The sequence below is a fragment of the Calonectris borealis genome, chromosome 3, assembly GCF_964195595.1.
Source record: "Calonectris borealis chromosome 3, bCalBor7.hap1.2, whole genome shotgun sequence".
Taxonomy (NCBI): domain Eukaryota; kingdom Metazoa; phylum Chordata; class Aves; order Procellariiformes; family Procellariidae; genus Calonectris; species Calonectris borealis.
Window position 1 is genome coordinate 20358159 of NC_134314.1, and position 21186 is coordinate 20379344.

Below are 21186 nucleotides of genomic sequence, written 5' to 3' on the forward strand. Positions count from 1 at the left end.
AAATAAAAAGCATTTCATAAAACAAGTATCTTACCTTTTCGTCCGGGGTATACATGAGGGTAATATTCATAATAAAGATCAGGCTGGTCTAAATTTCCAAATGGTTCAAATTCCATTTCTGCATTTTGGAATAGATTCAGTTTTACCAGCAGTGCTAGTCTCACAAACCACAGCTAAAAATTAATACATATTAAAAAAAAAGGTAAGGTCTGTTATTAGCTTCAATCACAAGCCACATCCAAATACAATTTCAACTTCCTAAGTTTTTCTGCTAAAGTTGAGTAAAAAGTTTCTATGTTATTTACTGAAAAGAATCAGGATTTATATTTACATGCTTTTTCACAGAATACTTTTCATAAGAGCATTAAAACAAAACACAGAGGACTGATTGTTTGTAAAGATATTGAGATTTTGAAGATGAAGTTTAAAAGCTAGCCTGCTTCAAAATTAGAACATCTCTCTTTAAATTGAGTTAGCATGTAAGAATTATCAATCTGATTTTTAATTGTTTTTCTAATTTTATGCAATTTTTAAAATCTGTTATGATTTTGGTGAAATTCCGTTAGCTTTATAGTTATTACGGCCAGAGGGCCAGAACCATGACTTGTCATCTGGTCATATTTTGTTCAGTAAAACCCTTGTAATGTTTCATGAACCTTTACTAATTTGGGTTCTTATTTTCTTATCAACATGAAACATACTTCTAACGTTTGACATCTTACTACAAAGTTCACAATCTAGATAGTGTCCATGAACTTTTACACAGTCTTCCAAGATAGCAAAACATATTCCTTTTTACTAGTGTGATTATCTTTAAAAACATACAATCAAGATAGAATTTTACTTAAAAAAAAAAAAATTGTTTTAAATGAAGACCTACTTTACATAAGCAAACAGGAAAAGTGACTTGCTACAATGCTTTAATAAGCTGAGTTTTTAGGTAACAATTAGGAAAAGAAGTTTGATCACATTAAAAAAAATGCCACTGTGAATATTGTTGGAAAAAAGTGACAAGGGTGTGTCTTTAAACATACCTGTAAAGAATCTGTTGTATGGCTAGTAGGTAGTCCACTTTTTTTATAGCCTTGACCATGTGCAGTTAGAAGCCGCCCACACAAGTCAACTGCTGCCCTCCAGTTTTTACTGCTCTGGGAAGAAGAAAAGAGTAAGGGGCAAAATCATAAAGTCCCTAAAATGCACAACTGCTTATTTTGCCTGAAGCAGTTACATGTATCCATCAGTAATAATGACAAGGTCAGGAGGGCTGGCCAGCGAGAAGCAGAATGTCGTTTGTCAAAGCTGCACATCTAATTAGGCAAAAAGTGAAATCAAGCATGAGAGAGAGTTAATATTATCAGATCACTAAAACAAAAGAATATACAACACCATATGGGATTCTAAACTTAAAAACTATATCATGTTTGCTAATACACCTAAATATACTATTACATTCACAATTTTGTTCTGTTCAAAAGCAGAAAAAAATTGCCAGCCATATTTCAATAATCACATCCAAAATACTCCACTGATGTAAAGTATTTAACGCCTATTCCTACCTCACCGACTTCAGTATTTCAGATTATAACCCCTAGTGCAGTTCATTTAATGAAAACAGTCTTTCCTAACATTGCCCAGAACACAGAATTCCTATCAATTAAGAACAAAGGACAAGGAACAACACAATGCATAAAATGATAAATTCAGAACAATAAAAATTGTTTCACCTATAAAATGTAAACGTTTGAATTTCCGTTGCATGGCTAACTTCAAAATATTCTTATATATATACTTTTATTCTTAAAACAAAATAATTCCTAGTTAGACAAGTCAAACTGTCTTGTCACACTGTTGTCCTATTAATGCTTCTGCCTTGCATATGCTAATGCAGCCACGTAAATACCTAACGCTACCAAAAACTTAAGACACAGACTAATGCTTCACAGGTTTTAAGCTATCATACTTTTCTACCATACAAAAGAGTTTTTCAAGAGACATGTATCCAGCAGGTCATTATAAAACAAATACATCTTGTTCCTGAAAGTAATCTTTTTTCAAATAGTTTCTTAAATACATAAAAAAATAATAAATGTAATAGAAAACTGGCATGTTGTCTGGTGACATGTAAAGGAATAGAATATATTTATATCGGTGCTTGCAAAGTTCAAGTACTCACCTTGAATTGGTATTTTATTAAATTCTCTCCAATTAAAACATGTCAATACAGCAAACAGTTACGCAGAAAAACTACTAGTAACAGCTGAAGCGCTTTCATACTCTCTGGCCCGTTTTGCAGCCATATAGTTCAAGGGGCCACTATAGAGATCACCATGCACTGACCACCTCATCTCTCGCCCCTGCATTGTCAAATCCCAGACAGATAAAAATTTGAGTTCCACCGGAAATCCAGAAGTCAGCTGATAGCAAGACCACGAAGCGACATAGCAGCTTCTGAGACGTCTACGCTTTTATGGAAGAGCAGGAATTGATAATGCATTTATAACATCCTTCAACATATATCTGTATCAACTTAGAAAAGCAGAAAGACACTGATGTGGATTACCTGAAATTTATTCCTCTTCTGCAGAGACAAATTAATTTCTTATTATCCTTAGAACAGAAGAAGACACAGACTCTAAAACTGTTCAGCTTTTCTTCCCAAGTAAGAGTTAGGATCCAAAAATAATAATGGAACATTTATGACAAACTTAGGTGTTACAATTTTTAAAATTCTGTTTCAGGCACGGACAAGAAATACTTTTTCTTTATAGAACAAGACAGGAGAAGCAAGTCTGACCACCATCGTAAAAACAGTCTTTGCTGGAAAATGAAACATAATATTCACCATGATTTCAAAATTAGAGTTGCCTGCTGGTCATGGAGCATAATTCTCTGTGTAAGCTTAATAGAAGGCTGCTGTCAGTATAACTTAATTTGAAATTAGTAGAACACATTGTTGTCTCTGGCAAATTGTACCAGACTTACAGTTGCCAGAGTTGCCAGCCCACCAGAAATCTTTATCCAGTTATTTCAAACAGCCCTCAAAACCTTGCAGGTCAGTCACTTTCACATTTCCTGTGGCCTATAGCCACACAGTCCTTACAACCCAGGTCCCTTGCTCCTGAAAGAAATAGGGATGAATTTTGTTTGTAAGTCATAAGTAGAGGCTCAAAGCAAATATGGATACTACAGCTTCAGATATAGCATCAAAAATACTGAAGAATATTCTCAAAGAGTAAAAAAATTATTCTATGATGATCAGGACATAATTCTCCAGCAGCAATTGTGTGAAAACATTATTTTCTCCTAGAGAAAATACCATCAACTAAATATTATAGCCAAATTGTTCACTAATACAGTATCAGCCTGGCGGAAGAGAACTTCTCTCCACACATGACACGAGCAAATCTTTTTTTCACAAAAAATATGGACCTGTTGTTCTTTTAATGAAAGCCACCAGCTTGTATGATTTCTGTGCTTTTTACACACTACTAGTCCAGATGTCTAACTTGTGAAGGGATTTTTTGGGTCCATATAACATAAACAAAAATTAAAAAAAGAAACACAAAACATTTCAGTACTGACTGCTGTACACATACCAAAGCTAGGACAAGCAGATTAGCCACGCAATAGACAATGCGACTGCATTATTCCTTGCAGAACCTCTCTCTTCTTTGCAAAATCAGAAGAGGTCCTTGGGGACATTTACATAGAGATGGGGGAATTGCACAGTAAAATAGGTTTCAAATAAAAAGGATTTATTTTTTTCTTTAAGACAGACAGAACTAGCCCAATAATTTTTTATCTTTTCATTGAACTTCTTAAGTTGTCTGAGATTTGAATAAAATGACTCTAGGTTCAAATAAAAAAAGTAGACAGTAGTGCCAGGATTTTGTCAGGCTATTGCCCCGTAGAGGTAGGAACTAGAAGTTTTATGGAGCTTGAGGTGACAGACTTGTGTGTTACAGAGCGCTCCCCCCTCCCCCTGCCCTTTTTTTTTTCTCTCCTTAATGAGAGCTTACCTTGCACACAAATCTGACATGCCTTTTTTGGAACAAATACAGTATGTTTATTATCTTACTGCATCTTTTGATCACACCTCCAACCTAACCAAATACTGTATCTGCAGCTTTAAGAGATAAAAATAACAGTGTAACTCTCAACTCTTCCTTTTACTGACTTACATTCCACCATTTTCAAAATAAGAACCCAACTAAGGCTATCATGATCCCCTTTTATTAAAAGCACTAAAAGGAAACAGCCTAAAAACCAGCTGAAATGGAGTCAAAAATATGAGTTATAAATTCTGATAAATACACATCTAAAGATCTGGTAACGCTTCTAGTCCATTTGGTCAAAGTTAAAAGTAACTAAGATATTCTGTACATCCCAATGCCTTCAATAAGCCCATTTTCTACAAAGAGGGATGAAGGAATAGGATGCAGGGTAGAAAATCATTCCAGTGACTAAAACTAGAATGTTATTGGTTCAAATACAAGAATAGCACTGAAGATGTTATATTTTTTAGATTGAGAAATGAGGAAAACTTCCAAGTAAGTAAAATGACCCAATAAAAGTCAAAACTGTAGTCTGTCTGGAAGAATATTTTTTACATTTGTTCCTTTTCTAATAAAGTGTCACAAGAATTTTAATTATCAGAGTTTTCATTATATCTGAAAGACTGTGTTTTCATTCTATTACGCAGATATTCTCTGATCTGGACTGAAAAAAATACTACTGAATAGCTGAATACCACTGTCTCACATGCATAACTGTTCCTTGGAAGTCTCCTTGTGCAGATCAATTTTCCTTGATCTTTTAATTACGGTTGAACAAAGATTTTAGACATATGATTGCAGAAGTGTTCATATTTCTCCTTTGTATACAATACTGTACATCGTTTTCCTGAATGAAAGCAGTGAAGCTCAGGTGATGCAACAAATATGGCTAATACCCAGGTAGAATTCTTCTGTCAAGCAGAGAGTCATGTAGATTGGACATCTACAGAAAACATGTTCAATGAAAAGGGAACTCACCTCATACACAAAGAGAATTTATAACATTATTCAGTCTCCCAGGAAAATAATTTTGACTCAGAGATAAGTCAGTGAAATTTTATCCAATAAACTGATGCTTTTTAGTATAGAAATGCAACCTCCCCCACAAGCCCCCAATTACTGTTTGTCCCATCTTCTCTCAAATCAGCTACAAAAATGCTAGAAGTTGCTCACTGATTTAGAAATAAAGGAACACAGCCCTCCCCATATCTTTAAGGATAATTTCTAACTTATTAAAGTGAGTATGTATGCCATACCACTGTATCCAAGTTTGTTATATTTGAAAATATACGTAAGAGCACAACATCGATCACGTGCAAAAGTAACAGTATATGATTTTTTTTTTAAATAGACTCAAAGGGAGTCATTAACTCTACATGTAACACCATTAAAGTGATTAAAATGTCCTCCTCCACTAGCTGACATTCTTCTCCCCTGTAAATTACATTGGTAGAGCACTTTCACATCAGTTAAGAAAATGTAGTTAGTAACCCCTTCCTGGTCTAGTAGCTTGAAGAAATGATTGCATACTTAGAGCAAACTTTGTGTATTTATAGTGGCAAGATACAGTAGTTGTTTTTTAGGTATGACAACTATCAAAGACATAATTTTCCTATGGCTGCAAACACCTTAAAACTCAAAATATCAGAAAGGTCTCTAGTAAGAAATACTGTGCTATTTGTTCAAATGAGGGTAAACAATTAACCTAAAATATGGAATAACAGGAACTAACATAATTGCAGTTTGCACCTTGTATGTATAATTTTTATTTGCTGCTGTAAAACAAAGCAATGCTGTGAAGACAAGCTCTTGCTTACATTTATTTGCTCTAGAGGTAAATGCATGTTCCTATACCAGATTAATAAAACTTTTCAGAAACTGAAAACTCAGATGTTCTGTCTTCAGTTGAAAAATAGCCACACTTAGCCTCTACAGATGTGTAACTCTATTTACAAGTTATCACCTCAATGATAAGCACATAGATTTATAGAATTACTTTGCTGGACTGCTCCAGCACTCCTATATCTCTTAAAAGCCTCAAAGTTGTAAAACTAGTTCAACTGCACAACCTCCCCACCATTACCCTACCAGTAAAGCATTTCCAATTCATTGTTACCCATTCCACAGCAGAAATTTAAAATGTGAAAGTACAGTTGTTCAATAAACCAACTATCCATCTTTGGGTTACTGGTACAAATCTCACTCAAATCAACTAGAGACCAAATTCATGCTGAACAAACAATTTTGTTAGCTTTAACACTCTGAGTTCAGTTCCTGGTGAACAACTATTTGTCTGAGAAATGACACTGCTGTCGGTGGTCTCATCAGAAAAGGTACACCTTTGGAAGTTCAGCTTACTAGCTTCTTGATAACATTTATTTTCTGGAAACTAACTGTAGGAAACTTTTGCAGACTGTTTGCACTATGATCCCCCAAAAAGGACTTCAGTCTCTGACATTCTTTGCTGCAAGCACTAAGTTCATCTTACCCACAGAACTGTCTTTTAACTTGTACAAGTAAATGCTTTTTACTGGAACCTTTATAAGGAAGGTGAGAAGTTACTACTCAAGGATGTACACCAGAATCTATAAAAATTAAGATATTCTTTTGTGACCCTGGTGAACAGAGCTGGTATCTGCATTTGCAGATGTAATCTAGGAAGTATTGCCAATATATGTAAGGACCACATCATTAAACAGGGATCGGATGATTTACGATATCAGAATAATAAAAAAGGTAAAACACAATCATTAACATGGAAAGTTATGTAACTTATAATATAACGCATTGAGTTCTAGACAGTGATAATAAAAAGATGTCAGCTTCAATTGGAAGAGATTCTGAGAAGCGCTCCTAGGATGATTACGAAGACATCCATGATGAGATGACTGTAAGAGTTATTTCTGCCTTTAAAAAGAAAATCTGAGAAGTGGAAATATCACTGCTGTCTACCCCTATAAAGTATCAGGAGAGAGAAAGCAAATATTGAGAAGAGAAAATGACTTAAAAAGCAAAATGAGATCATGTCATGGTTTAACCCCAGCTGGCAAGTAAGCACCGCACAGCCGCTCGCTCACTTTCCCCCTGTCCCCAGTGGGATGGGGGAGAGAATTGGAGGGTAAAAGTGAGAACTCTTATGGGTTGAGATAAGAACAGTTTAATAATTTAAATAAAATATAATAAATAATATAATAAATAATAATGTAATATATAATATTATATAAATTTTATTATAGAATAATCTATTATATATTATTGTTGTAGTAGTAGTAGTAGTAATGAAAAAGAAAATAACAAAAAGAGAGAGATAAAATTCAGGAAAAGCAGGTGATGCAACCACTCACCACCTGCCAACCATCGCGCACCCAGCCCCCGAGCTGCAATCGCTGCCCCTCAGCTAACTCACCCCAGCTTATATACTGGGCATGACCTTATATGGTATGGAATATCCCTTTGGCCAGTTTGGGCAAGCTGTCCTGGCTATGCTCCCTCCCAGCTTCTTGAGCACCTCCTTGCTGGCAGAGCATGGGAAGCTGAAAAGCCCTTGACTTTGTATAAACACTGCTCAGAAACAACTAAAACATCAGTGTGTTACCACATTATTCTCATGCTAAATCCAAAACACAGCACTATCCCAGCTACTAGGAAGAAAATTTACTCTATCCTAGCTGAAACCAGGACAGAACAAAACACTTAAACTATTGTAAACAACTTTATCTTTGATTAGAAAAAAGATTTTGAGAGAGGATTGATTAGAATTCCTTCGATCAACCACTACAGGAATGAAGTTCTAGAAGAGCCTTTGAAAATAGTAGCAATGTATCTGTATTTGTTAAAACAGCCAAATAAGCTAACAGAAGCAATTGTGTGGTAGAATAGAGGAGCTCCAGAATTGCAGCTGAAGACCTATGGTATGAAGATTTGGGATACTGATGAGCCATTTAGCGTGCTTTTCCCATTCATACAGGATTAAAGCAGTAACCAGATACAAATGAAGCATTTTTCTCTGGAGCAGTCAGGCTTGGAATACTGCTTTTTTTTTTTTTCCCCCCTTTCCTTCCCTTCCCATAATAAGATGGAGTTGACCCAAGATCATCTGAGAATTTTAACCTAACAAATTTCTTCATAACAGGACTTAACATTCACTTCTGGTTTCAGCTGCCACTGGTGCCTTCCTACAGGATGTGATAGTTCTTGAGACTTTTAGATGGAATCACAGATTTACACATCTAAATTTAGATATGATCAGTAAGTGTACTGATGAGATCTCTTTTGACTTAAGAGTTCAGACATCAGCTCATATGAAAACACCTAAATAACAGGTATCAGTCTGAAGCTGAAGTCTATCCTAATTCTATGCCTTTCTCTTCTGTACTGTGGACCCCTTTGAAATAGACTCTTTTACGTGGCTGTCCATTGCTGCAAGGGATTGAATTGGGTGACTGAAATGATCTCATTAATTCTAATTAATTAATTAATTAGTTCACATGGATACCAAACAAACAGCTAAAGAAAAAAATCTTAACTTTATGGAAACTGCATAGCAATATTCCTAACTTTCACCAGTTTTTATCCAGATGTTAATGAAAATATTCCCTGTAAGTGGCTCTTTCCATGAAAAGATATACTCACTGAACATATTTGGTCAGGAATTCACTCAAAGAAAGTAAAATTGGTGGTTGGTAACAGAGCACTATTATATGTCATTCTGACGTGCTGTGTATGTAAAATGCACACATCTTTTTAATTAAAATCATCAAGCATGGGATTTTAACGTTTCTAAGTCTGAAATACCTTTTACCTTTAAGACTGTTGCCGATCAGAAATAAATTTTCCACATTAAGAATTTCAGAAAAAACAGCAATGCTTGCAAGGAAAAAAAAAAACCAACCAAACTAATTCTTATCATAAAAAGAAACAGAGTTCTGCAAACAAAACTGAGAAATAGTTATATTGCATACTCAAGAATAACCAACAGCTAATGATTGGAAGCCTTGAAAACTGAAGAACATCCCGATTTCTGGCTGAATGGCTGCAATTTTACCAAAACTAAGACAAGTTTTTTAAGAAAAAAAAAAAATCTGCTACAGGTAGCAAAAAATCTGACAGCTGCAGATTGCCTCCTTACCCTCCCTGCTTTGATCCTAAAAGCATTAACACTGCTTTTCTGGAGCTTAAGAGCACACTCAAAGCTAAAACAGTATCAGCAGCAGCACGGTATTAAAGGTACAAGATGGTCTGCATCTTGTCCATTTTGCATGGACACAGCTACTAAGCCAAATAGAAAAAGATTTCCCATACGTCAAAACTCCTCTTCTGGAAGAGGGAAAGGAAGTGCGGAAAAAGGCTTTTCCTACAAAGCACTGATGGAGACAAGATTTCTTAATAAGATTTCTTTTTTACCCCTACAAACTCAAGTTAAGCAAAACATTGAGACGAATAGAAAAATATCTATCTCCAGGATGGAGATCATAATCTGTTTTTTCAGGTTTAACTTCAAAAATTACCTTTGAATTCCTTTAACAACACTTGAGGAGACCAACTAGAGTTTTCCTAACATGACAAAAGGTCTCTTCTGGAGCTTTACATGTAATGTAACACAATTAAATTAAAAGACGTTAAATACTAAATACAGACTGTCCTAACACTTAGAATTCCTCACTGCTTTTCCTCAGTAATTTTTCATCCATTATTTCAAAAATAAAATAAGCCTAAAATATTTTGACATTTCAACAAATTAAGTAAGGCTCAGTCATGTAATAGTAATGAGTTTCATAGAGGAGCACAATAGTTGAAAGAAGACGACAAGATTCACAAGGCTGCTAGATGCAACTATTTCCAGGTCCGAAATATTTACATTAAGGAAAGGATTTTAACTTAGAGAAAATTAAGCTTTCATTTGGAATTAATTTAGTTTCGTTTTCCTGCACTGAAATAAAAAATTAAAGCATTGAAATTATCACATCAGCTTTGCTTACCATTTACAACAACTGGTATGTCTTAACTTTTGTAAAACACTAAGGTGAAAACATAAATAATACATATGCAGATAAACAAAAAAGCCACTAAAATCTGTTTTGCAACCATTTACATTACATGAAAATTAACAGCTGATAAAATTCACAGTAACTTAAAATAACCTTTTTTCTAACTTTTGCACATAAAAAAAAATGTTTACTACGTCATTTAAAGCCCAATATTTAAAACCCAGTGTCATTCCCACTAAAAACTACTGGACCTTGGCTAGTACCTTTGCAGAATCATGAACAGACAGGGTTTTTTTCATTTCTCCTCACAGTCAGTGGCTCCCAAATATCTTGAAGGAAGCATGATATTTAACATATATTGAATTATGAAGATTGTTACTTACAATTAGCTGTTTCAAGCCTACAAATGACTGTTCTACAGAGTTCGCGTTTAAAACTTGTCTCTTCACTGCAGCTTGCTCCCCCAAGAAGCGAAGCATTAAGTCTTTTACTGCATCTCCCTTGGTGTTCGTGGAATAGAAAAAGAAGAAACATAATAAGACATTTTTAAACATTATTTTAGCAAAATAAAATGTTGAATTAAAGCTGAGCAACATAGTTTTTTCCCTTTGAGAAATGCTTGTTTTCCAGTACTTTTTGTGTGAAATGAATATAAATGCATATATATTTACAGCATTTTAATGAAAACTTCTAGATTTACTCCACATTATTTGCTATATTCTTTTTTTCAATGTTTAGGTTTCCATTAGCATAGTAACATTCAGGCTTATTTGCTTCTCATATTATTATCATTCAAAGATCTTACAAAATACTCTTCAAAGATCTTACAAAACACAGTAAGTTTTATGGGTTTTTATAATGGACATTAATGTTGAAAGGCGCAATCTACTGACCGAAGATAAACATGCACGTGATCAGGTAGCCTTAAGTATCGACTCAACATAAACTTTGAGAGATCATAACAACAAGTAAACAGCAACCCTTCAACGAGTATTCTTAATTCCAAAAGAATTAACTGCAGGAATCAGTCAGAGAAATTGGGTTATCTGAGCTCAGTAATTTGAAGACTTGAGACTAGTTGAGACATAGACATTTGAAACAGATTTCTAAAGTTAGACAAGATTAATTCTACATTTTACGGCATGGAGCAGCTAAGACGAAGAGTGTCCAAATCCAGGTTCTATTTGTAACTTTGCTACAATAAACTGAGTAACTCTGTACCGAGTTATTGAGGCACCCTCTGTGCCTCAATTTCCCCTTCTAATCTTTGATCAGCTATCGATTTCTGTGCCTTCCCGTCTGTTGGCTGACATCCTTGTGGTTCTGTGTACTCAAGATCTTCAAAAGGTAATAAAGAAATCCAAGCTTAACATCAAGCAGCTACTGAAAAACTGTGAAACACACACTGACAGATATTGAAAACTGTGCTACTACTGTCTGCACACCCTTCAGGTACCACGCGTGCCAATACAGAGCGCAGGACAGGATGCAGGGGAGGGTCCTCGTTGCTGGGACTGTACACATTACTGTATGCAAGAGAATCACCTATGGTGTCAGAAGTCATCATGTGCCAAAAGCAGGTACAGAAATTATTTCTGTAAGATTTTTGCCAATCTTATGTTTTTATGCATTTGTAATCTAGAAGAGCAAACATCTGAAAAGAAGGAAAATTATCAGCAATATATTGACAATATAGTTATATTTTTGTTTTTAAACAGAAAGCAATTTATAACCCACATTCAGCCTTGTAAAGATCTGTCTGGTTCACCATACTGTCGGTGAATAGCAGATGTTCACAGACACAGCATAAAAAACAGAATAAGCTCATACTGGTCTTTCCCGACTTAAAGCAGCCAGAACTTTACGGTCCACCTGTGCCAGGGGACATATTTGCCTACCATTTTTAAACACTCACTGATAGACATACCTCCCATGACATTTGTCTTGCTCATTTTTCGGTCTGTTTTTCTCAACAAAAGTACATCTGAGGGCAATGAATTCTACAACTTAAGAACAGTTACATGGGCTGCAGAACAGTAACTCTCTTTGTAATGCTTATTACTCAACAGTTCCTTTGCTATAAAACCCAGCAAATCATAATCCTCTATTTACTTAATTCTTTCATGATTTTTCGATCATTATTGCTCTTGTAAGTTAAGAGTTCTCTTCCTTTTAGCTACCACTCACAAGAGAGAACCTCTGCACTCGTCACCATCCCTCCTCTCTCTCCGACTTGTTTTAATTTCATTGTATCTTTTCAGATCTGTGTTAACTAGAATAGTAGGCAATATTTAAAATGTTAAAGCAGAAAGTGACTATGCAAAAATGTAAGCATACAAAGGAATGTTTGCAAAAATCCCTCTAAAGGAATATGAAAACATTCACTTGAAGAACTGAGGCAGGAAGTTGCTAGCACGGAGAGCAGAAAGCAAGCCACAAAGCCTTTTGCCTAAAAAAAGGTGAGCTGCATAAAACACAGTAAAGCTTAGCTATGATAAAGATAATTGGTATTAACCGTCTGCACTTTCCCCATGGACAGTGATGGGAAATATGTTTGTGTTTTCTGTCTAGTTTCCTGAGGAATGAGACTGCAACTACTGTTGCACTACATGGAAAATTTTTACCTCTAATGCTGTCACCTATCCTATGAATAAACCAGATTTCCATCTTTCGGACAGAAGAGTCTGAAGGATTAAGAAAAGATAGTGTGTGCAAAATGACATAAATACAAAAGAATTTTTAATCCCCCCCAACAGTACTTTGGAGGAGGAAACATTACAAAAGAATGTAATGAAACAAAGGACACCATGACAGCAGACAATAACTGATGAAGAAAGGCATAATGGAAAGAGCATAAAAAGCAGTACTCCAACTTGTTCCTGCACTCAGAAAGTACAGGTTCAGATAATCTATACCATATGCAACATAAGATAGTTTAAAAAATGTTTCTTGAATGATCAGCAAAAAGTAGCACGCAGCTGAAATCGAGGACATCGAGTATTTTTCTTGGTGTGGGTGATTTACCCACTTAACTTTTAAGACAACACACTTGTAACAAGAACAAACACTCTCTGAGTGAGCAGGGGAAAAAAAAGTACTGAGCTCTTCAGTATAGGTCATACAAAATTTCAGTACTTCCCTGAAGCACACTTACAGCTCACTGTAAATGCACTTTTCAACCAACTTCTTTGTCAACTGCATGCAGCCTGGTTTAACATTTTGCATTAACATTCAGCATTAGCAAACTATTCATACCAAAGCTTTAATGAACATTGTTGGAAGCTCATTTAACATTGAAAACATGCCTCCCACAATGTTTCAGTTGACATTTCAAGTACTTTACAATTATAGTTTCAGTTAAATACACAATTTGCACTACTAGAAGTGTATGGAACAATGATACCAAACTAGGGGATGTCAGGTCAGTCAAGGCGCACACTCAGGCCACTGAAAAGCAGTAAGTGGAAGTGAGGAAAGTTGTATAAATACAAAGCACTTCAAAACTTGTCCCTGATGACATGCCTGTGTGACTGCTTATAAATTATAACCAATGAAGAAAGCAGCAGGAATCCCCTTTAATTCCACTGATGATTTTACATCAGGTCTTACTGTAGAAACACATTACAGGCCACATTGCCATAACATCTTATTTTCAATAATGTACTAAATGGCAGATCTGCTATATGCATGTGCCCAGATTCAGGGAATCATCAGCACAAAGTAACCTTTAATCCTTGACTGGACTGAGGAAGGTGAGAGAGAACGCTTGTAAAAAAGGAGGCCCGCAATAAGGAGGACCTCATCCTTGGGGCCTGCGGAAGGGATCATTCCTGCTGTCCATTCCATTAGCTGTCAGGAGAGAAATACTACACGCTCTAGAATTACTCATCAAGGTCTAAGGGATTTTTTGGGGAAGATGGGAAGGACCCTTCCATTTTTTTGGAACAAGTGGAGGAGGAGTAGCTTCCTATTACAGTGTTTTCTTTCACGCTAATTACTGGGCTCTGTGACAACAAACAAATGTTTTAAGATAAGGCTAACCCAAGAAGTAGCAGCCACATGGCATATGTCTAAAACTGGTCATTTGTTGCTTGTTACAGAAACCTAAGATTTGTCAGATAATTCCGCTACAAATCTGGACGTGATTCACTCCAGAAAATTTTCTGATAGTTCCTGCAGACTGGGAAGTTACTGCAGACTGCTCTCCGCCTGTATTTGACTATTGACTGATCATCTTTGTTAGGCTACAATTAAGGATTAAAGTACTCAAAACCTCAACACCATCTTTCTACACAACAATTCTATTATCCAGATACATAGCTATGAAAGAGTAGGATTAGCCTATATCGAGAAAAAAATTCCATTACGATAGTTTGCCTTGGCTGAGCAGCCAGGGTAAAATTGCTTCAAGAGAAATACTGAATAGATCCGAGTGCAATTTCTCAAATTCTGAAAAAACATTTCATGCCTTCTCACTAGTTGGGAACTGTGATAGAAGAGAAGGAAATCGGTTTCCACTACTATGTTTTTCCCTTCATAATCTCATCTGGAGTTTTCCCTTTAATTTTGGGGTTAACCCTTCCCAGTAGCTTGCTCCAGTACTCAATCTTTCCTACAGGTTATACCTTTCCACTGCTTAGGGAAGATACAAATGATGTGATTTCAGTCAGTGTTAACATTATTGAGAGCACTGTGAACATCACTGAAAAATGTTATTTCCCACTTGGTTGCAACAGTGAATTCCACAAGAAAACAAAGCTGTCTGCTTTCAGACTTTGTAGTACAGCACAATGATTTTGTATATATTCCAAATGCGAGCATTACCTTACTAACTAGGAGGACAAGAAGCAAACTACTTAAAAATATAACCAGCTTTGGATTCTACGGAAACTGTCAACACTGGTTTTCAACATACCCAACAGATTTCACTATGAATAAATCAGATCTGGTTTTAGCCCCTTCATGAGGGGTATGAGTAGGCAGTGACATTAAATTTTCTAGCAAGTATTGAAGTAATACACACAAGGTGACCATCAGCAACAATATGAAGCACTATGATACACAGATTATTGGACAGCTCTTACACAATATTTCTAAAGATAATCATACACTAAGATACAATAATAGACTCTTACCTGGATATTATCAAATTTTAATCCAGGCATGGTGAGATTCTCTTTATCTATGAACACGGTGCTGTATTGTTGTGTGGCAACTGAAATTAGAACATTTCTGGTTTCCTCACTAGGAAGCCATGCATCATTTCTTCTATCTAGTTCACTCATATTTAAGGCTGTGGCAAATGGGTCATCACTGCCAGCAAAAACAGCTTGGATTTGTGAGAAGGGCTTGGGGGATTGAGTTATTTCTAGAGATGATGGAGGACCACCTGCTTCAGGTCTGCCATTTCGCACAGAGAAAGTAGGGTTAGATGAAGTACAAGAATTGTCTCCACCATTAGCAAGAGAGGACATTTGTTCTGGAACTGAAGAGCTTGCATTGGGATTACTAACAGAAATAAAACTGGATGTGGTAAATGAATCAAAAAAATCAGAAGCTAAAGTATTAGTGTTAATGGTATCGCCAAAGAATTTGCTTAGACTAGGACTTGGTTGAACCACCTGTGGATTAGACTTCACTGGAGTTTCAATTATACTACTAAAACTGGGAGATTTTACCATCTGAGGCTCAAAACCATCAGGTAGGAACAACTGTGGCTGGGTATTAACACTGTTTGCTTGGCTGAAGATGGTACACACAGGAATAGGCTCAGCCTCAGAAGATGGTTTGCTAGTACTGGGTGATGATATCTGATCCTCAGGTTTGCTTTCATCAATATTATTTGGTTTTGTTTCAACAGGCACGTTGTTTCCCAACTTTGGTTCCTCCTTCACTGCTTCCTGAATTGATTCTTCCTTTAAAGATGCCTGATCATCTGTTCCAATCTCAGAAATGTCTTTCGGTGTTTCTTCATGTTCAGTTTCACTCTCGTTACTTATAAACTCTTCTTTATCCACTTCTGCTTGTGTTTTTTTATTATCTTTAGCTTCCATTTGTTCTACAATCTCCTGGAGACAACCAAGTTCACCTGTGTCATCTTCACTGTTGTTTGGAGAATCTGAAATAATGACACTCTCCATCATTTGTTCATTAAGTTTATCTACAAAATGATTTGAATCTTCTGATACAGTTACGTTTCCTTCAGACTCAAATTCATCTCCACCAAGATCAATGGTTTCTTCATGAAAGAGAATTTCTTCCTGAGTTTTCTGTTGAACTATGCCTCCGCTGTCATCTTCATCTGAGGTGCCCTTCACATCTTTAGTATTACTTTCATTATTCTCCATGGTAGCTGAAAAGGGAAAAATCCCCACCAAAACAAGTATTAGTTTTATTACTCAGGTATTGCTCAGGTGCCACCCTGAAACTCCTAAGTATCATAGAAATACTGAAATTCTCGCTTTAAAAACATAGTAATTTCACTACTTGACATCTTCCACGTAACAGCTACCCACAGAATAAATTAATTCTGAAAAAGGCTTTCTCTTTATCCTTTTTGCAAATCGCAAAAATATTGGGATTAAAGAGTAAATGCCTCCCACTAAACACAGACAAAACGGTATTTGCTTTTCTGCTCGCAAAGACTAGCTCGGTCCCCGTTTAAGAAAAGGAAAGGGTGGGTTCGATCGCAACGCAGTCACGCTGTCACCAGCGCAGGCTGCCGAGCCGGGGGCCGGCCGCGCAGAAGAAGCGCCCGGCGGCAGCCGCGCAGGGTGCGGAGCGGCAGCGCTGCTTCCGTGCCCCCCGCGGCCCCAGCCGCCGCCCGCCCCGCAGCCGCGGCCCCGGGCTCCCGGGATCGGCCCTGCCTCCAGCGCCACCGCGGGGTCCCTCCAGCCCTGACCGCCGCGCTGCGAGGGTGGGCGCGGCCTCCCCCACAGCCTCCGCCCGGCGCAGCCCGGGGGGGGGCCCGCCGCCCTCCTTCGGGGCCGCAGCCGCAAGGCTGCCTCAGCACCCGCCCACCCGCGCGACCCTCGGCCGGCGCAAGAGCCGCGCAGCACGCCCTCGCCTCCCGTCGCCTCACCTCCGCGCCGCGACGGCGACAACCCCCCTCCGCCACCGCGCCAAGCGCCGCTCCCCACCGCGCCTGCGCCGCTAGCCAGGCCGGGCGGCAGTGCGCATGCGCAAACGCACCTCCCGGAAGCGGTGAGCAACGGGCAGCGCCGAGGGCCAGAAAGGGCGGCGGGCAGCGGGGTGTGCTGTGCTGCGGGGCCGCGATGGAGGACGATGCGCCGGTGATTTACGGGCTGGAGTTCCAGGTGGGCGCTGCGGGAGACTGAAGGAGAGCTGGCAGGTGTCGGTCCTACCTCCGGGAAGGCGGTGGCTGCGGGGCCGAGTGTGTGTGGTGGGGCAGGGGAGCTCCGGGAGGGGCTGTGGGGCCCGCTCACGGGGAGACCGGCGTCCCCTCAGCCGGTACCGGTGGCACCACTGGCTTTTGGCGGTCCTTGGCACGTGCCCGACGCGTTGGGGTTTTTAAAGGTGGCTGAGCACGGGGCAGGAGTCGGTCCCGGCTCCAAAACTCGCCGTTTCCAGGGCAGGTGCGGTGGTGCGGGTGCAGGGGCCGAGGGCAGGGGTTGTTTCCCTCATGGTCGTGCGCAGCCTGGCTGGTGGGGCTCCTGCTCTGTCACTGGTCCCTGGCCCACCCCCGGAGAAGTCTTTGTCTTGCTTTGGGGCGGTAGGAAAATACCGGCAGTCTCAAAGAGATTCTTGTAGTTGTTTCTTCCTTTTCAGAAATTAAAAAAAAAAAAAAAAAAGCTTTTGTGAGGGGAAAGCATGAAACTGTTTCTGATAAGTTGCAAATTTTAGTTGGTTATATCCAACTGTAAAGCTACGTGATGTTTGTGGGATCTCTCGCTGTGGGTTCCGCGTCTGTGCACTTGTCCCATAGGACAAAGCTGTCCATCTGTTGGTGCTTATGGCTGTAAGGAAATGGGACTGTTGTTGGACTGTCTGACTTAGGAACTTACTGATCATCTTCACAGAGGAGCACAGGTCTCGCATTTAATAAAGTTTCTACAAGTTCTGGGAAAATAAACAGCTAGGTAGCTGGGTGGGTGAGAGGGACCCTAATTTATGGTTCTTCCCCACAATAAGGGTTTTACTCAGCTGTTACGTGTTCTCTTTGGCAACAGCTGGCTTATCATCATTGCCATTATAGCAGTAATAGGCAATTCACAGAGCAATGTTTTCGTTCTACAGCGGATGTAGAAATAGAAATATGTACACATGCACTTTTTTTTTCTGGCACCTTTACCAAAGTGCTCGTGGAAAATAATATATGTAAAGTAATATTTGGGTGTCCTGCCTACTCAGTTGTGTGCTCTGTAATCCTGACTATACCAATGGATCTCCTTAGCAAATTGTATATTTGTTTGGTTTTCCTCTTGTATAGGAGCTAGTGTGTAGTATTCAACTGTACTAAATGTTAAATCTACTGAAGTCTGATAATATGCTATCATTTTGTGATTGGCTAGAGATGGCTGTAACTCCTACTGCAAAATTAATAAAACTTAAACTTATACTTAAATCTTTTTTGCAGAATAGAATATATATCCTGTACTTAATAAAATTCATAGCTTCTTTCTAGTAGGTCATATATAATATGTCTTTCAGAAATTTTGGAAAGCTAACCTGTGTGTTGTCTGGGACCCCCATGGACTTGTGCCCCCCCACCTCCCCAAATCATACATCTCCCTCCTATGGACCTCTTTTCTTCTGCAAAGTATATAATAGGGCTATCTGGTGGGAGGATAAAGCAAAAGGGCTAAGAGAGTGGCTGCAATCGAAGGAAATTACAGTTAATACAGATCATTTAGAGAGAAGGTGAGGAAGGAAAAGATGAAGGTTCTATTTCTGATCTCCATTAACTGCTAGTGTGGCTTTAAAACAAAGCGTATCTCTGTGCTTTCTGAAAAAGGCTCTGATGGAGAGACTTAAACCTAAAACTGGCATGTTTTTTCCAACTTGCATCTCCAGGTCTAATAAGAAAGACTATTATTCTTTTTAGGCCTGTTTTTTTCTGTGTTGCTAGATAATCATGGCTAGCTGCATCATCACAACTACAGGTTCTTTCCAGTGGTGTCAGAAGCACTGTGACTGAAAGCATCTTTTCAGACGAATTTTTCATCCCTGTTTAAAGAATTTTGTTGTTGTTTCTTATGTTTGGTTGGTGGTTTTTTTTTTTGTTATTTCCAAGCTTTACTTCAGCTCTATGACAAGCTTATTCAAAGTTGAGATTTTAAATTATGAAGTATTAAAAAGAAGGAGGGATCTTCTTACTCTTGTTATGAATAAAAATTATGTCACAAAACCATGACATCTAGAAGCTACAAGAGGGATTGCAGACTAAGCAGCTACATGTGGCTCCAGCAATCAATAAAAATCTGTCTTTGGCCACTGCCAGAGAAAATGTAGTTGTGCAGATATGCTTTTCATCTGATCCAATGCGGCCAGGTTCATAAGAAAATAAAACTGATTGCTCCTACGGTGCTATCTGTCAACAAACTTTAAACTATTTTTGCATGATTTATGTTCATTTTTGTGTGTAAAATGTGTTTTGATGTATCGGCATAGGTAAGGTAACTGTGAACAAACACACATTTCTTTTTTGAATCCAGTTTTCATCGAAAAAAGTCTTAGCGGACCAGGGAAGTCTTACTTAGAAGAACCACATTACTCACAGTTCTGACACTGAGAATGGACTGAGAAATGGAGAATGGAAATTAAAGATACAAATCCTGAGCCCGTATACAACTGTGTATAATTACTTAGCATGTGTAACTACTGTGCAAAAAGTTTTACCAAATAACAGTGAGAATAGTTTTTGGTTTTGTGGTTGACTTTTTTTTTTTTTCCTGGGGTGGAGGGGGAAGCTAAACATCTAACAGCAAAACAAGATAAAAACTAGTGATGAATTCAGTGTTATGTATCTTTAGTTAAATTTTTGACCTAATTAGTTCCCCCTGACTTACTAGACGGCTGCAACTCCTTCTTTTTGTGCTGTTTATAACATTTATATAACCCAAAAAATATTGTTCCCCAGCATGGGTTTTTTGTCTCTTCAGTGTGTCTGTGAGCTATATGAACATTGTACATACAAAGTAACAGTGAGTTTTAGGGTGTGTGAATCTTTTTGTGACTTTTTTTTTTTAAAGACAATATCCCACCGTAGTTGCTCCGATCATCCAACTGTAGTGAAAATGAGAAAATTACAGAGGAATGGGTGGTGAGTGAAAATGTGAGATGCTGGCTTGAATTGAGGACCGAGTGGTGTGATTGTGGATCATGATGATGAATACGGGACAACAGCAGTAGCTGCAGAACATTTCAATATGGAAAGGTTGGCCTTCTAAAAGGAACCTTGGTAGACTTCACCAATATCCTGAATTATGAGAATGTGGTAAATAGGGTCTCAAGGGTATTGCTAAGTGCTATTTTTTGTCAGTGAAATTATATGCTGCTTGCTTGTCCAGTGTAAGGTTCACCTATGTTTACTGTCTAACCTGGAGTACCCGGTATGTTTACCCTGTGTTGAATAGGCTTCCTCTTCGGGGATTTTCCCCATCCTATTCTTTGAGTGTTTAAACAGTGATGTTTTGAGTAGGTGTATAAGCACTACTGAAAGTCTCAAAATACTGTATTTGCCTTAGTTTAAGGTTGACTGGATGATGCTTATACCCCTGGAACTGAGCTGTGTGGAGGGGTGCTTTCCTGGATAGGTATTCGGCTCAGTTGCAATTCCAAATGTGGTTCTTGGGGGAACAGCCTACATCTCGCTTGTTTAAAAGTGTCCAGAAACTAGCCAGCATCATGAGGGGAGGGAGAAGGAACATTGCTTGTGCCAAAGTGTGATAATTATGGAGCATGTGTTTGTCACGTTTAATGGATTTTGGGGATACCACAATACCAAGCTGAATTTCGGCATGCCAGATACTCCTATTGCATGTTGCATGTCAAAAGTACATAGACTTGCAAGGGAGAAGCATAACGAGCAGGCGGGAAGGACGGTAGAAAGCCTGCTGGCTGACCACAGGGCAACTCCAGCTGCACCCTGAGATGGGGTCTGGCTGAAGCAGGCTTAAAAAAAG

At 38.3% G+C, this 21186-nt stretch overlaps 2 protein-coding genes across 11 annotated transcripts in view; one reads left to right on the top strand and one right to left on the bottom strand.

Moving 5' to 3' along the window:
- TRAPPC12 (trafficking protein particle complex subunit 12) overlaps nt 1-17209 on the bottom strand; it is a 57808-nt gene extending 40599 nt beyond the window's left edge. For 3 of the 4 annotated variants that reach the window (XM_075145123.1, XM_075145126.1, XM_075145122.1), the window contains exons 1-5: nt 17124-17208; nt 15178-16394; nt 10426-10542; nt 1035-1148; nt 35-173 (exon numbers count right to left, since the gene is read on the bottom strand). In XM_075145123.1, coding sequence (XP_075001224.1) covers nt 35-173; nt 1035-1148; nt 10426-10542; nt 15178-16389 — 1582 coding nt within the window. In that variant the 5' untranslated portion in view covers nt 16390-16394; nt 17124-17208. Of the gene's footprint in view, nt 1-34; nt 174-1034; nt 1149-10425; nt 10543-15177; nt 16395-17123 lie in introns of all 4 variants that reach the window. The other variant, XM_075145125.1, reaches the window with a different exon arrangement.
- Nucleotides 17210-17214: 5 nt separating this feature from the next.
- Nucleotides 17215-21186, top strand: part of EIPR1 (EARP complex and GARP complex interacting protein 1) — a 96898-nt gene continuing 92926 nt past the window's right edge. For 3 of the 7 annotated variants that reach the window (XM_075145127.1, XM_075145128.1, XM_075145129.1), the window contains exon 1: nt 17269-17358. Coding sequence is in view for 2 of the 7 variants with exons in the window: in XM_075145130.1 (XP_075001231.1) it covers nt 17317-17358 (42 nt within the window). In the remaining 5 variants the exon portion in view is untranslated. Of the gene's footprint in view, nt 17359-21186 lie in introns of all 7 variants that reach the window. The other 4 variants (XM_075145130.1, XM_075145132.1, XR_012672893.1 and 1 more) reach the window with 3 other exon arrangements.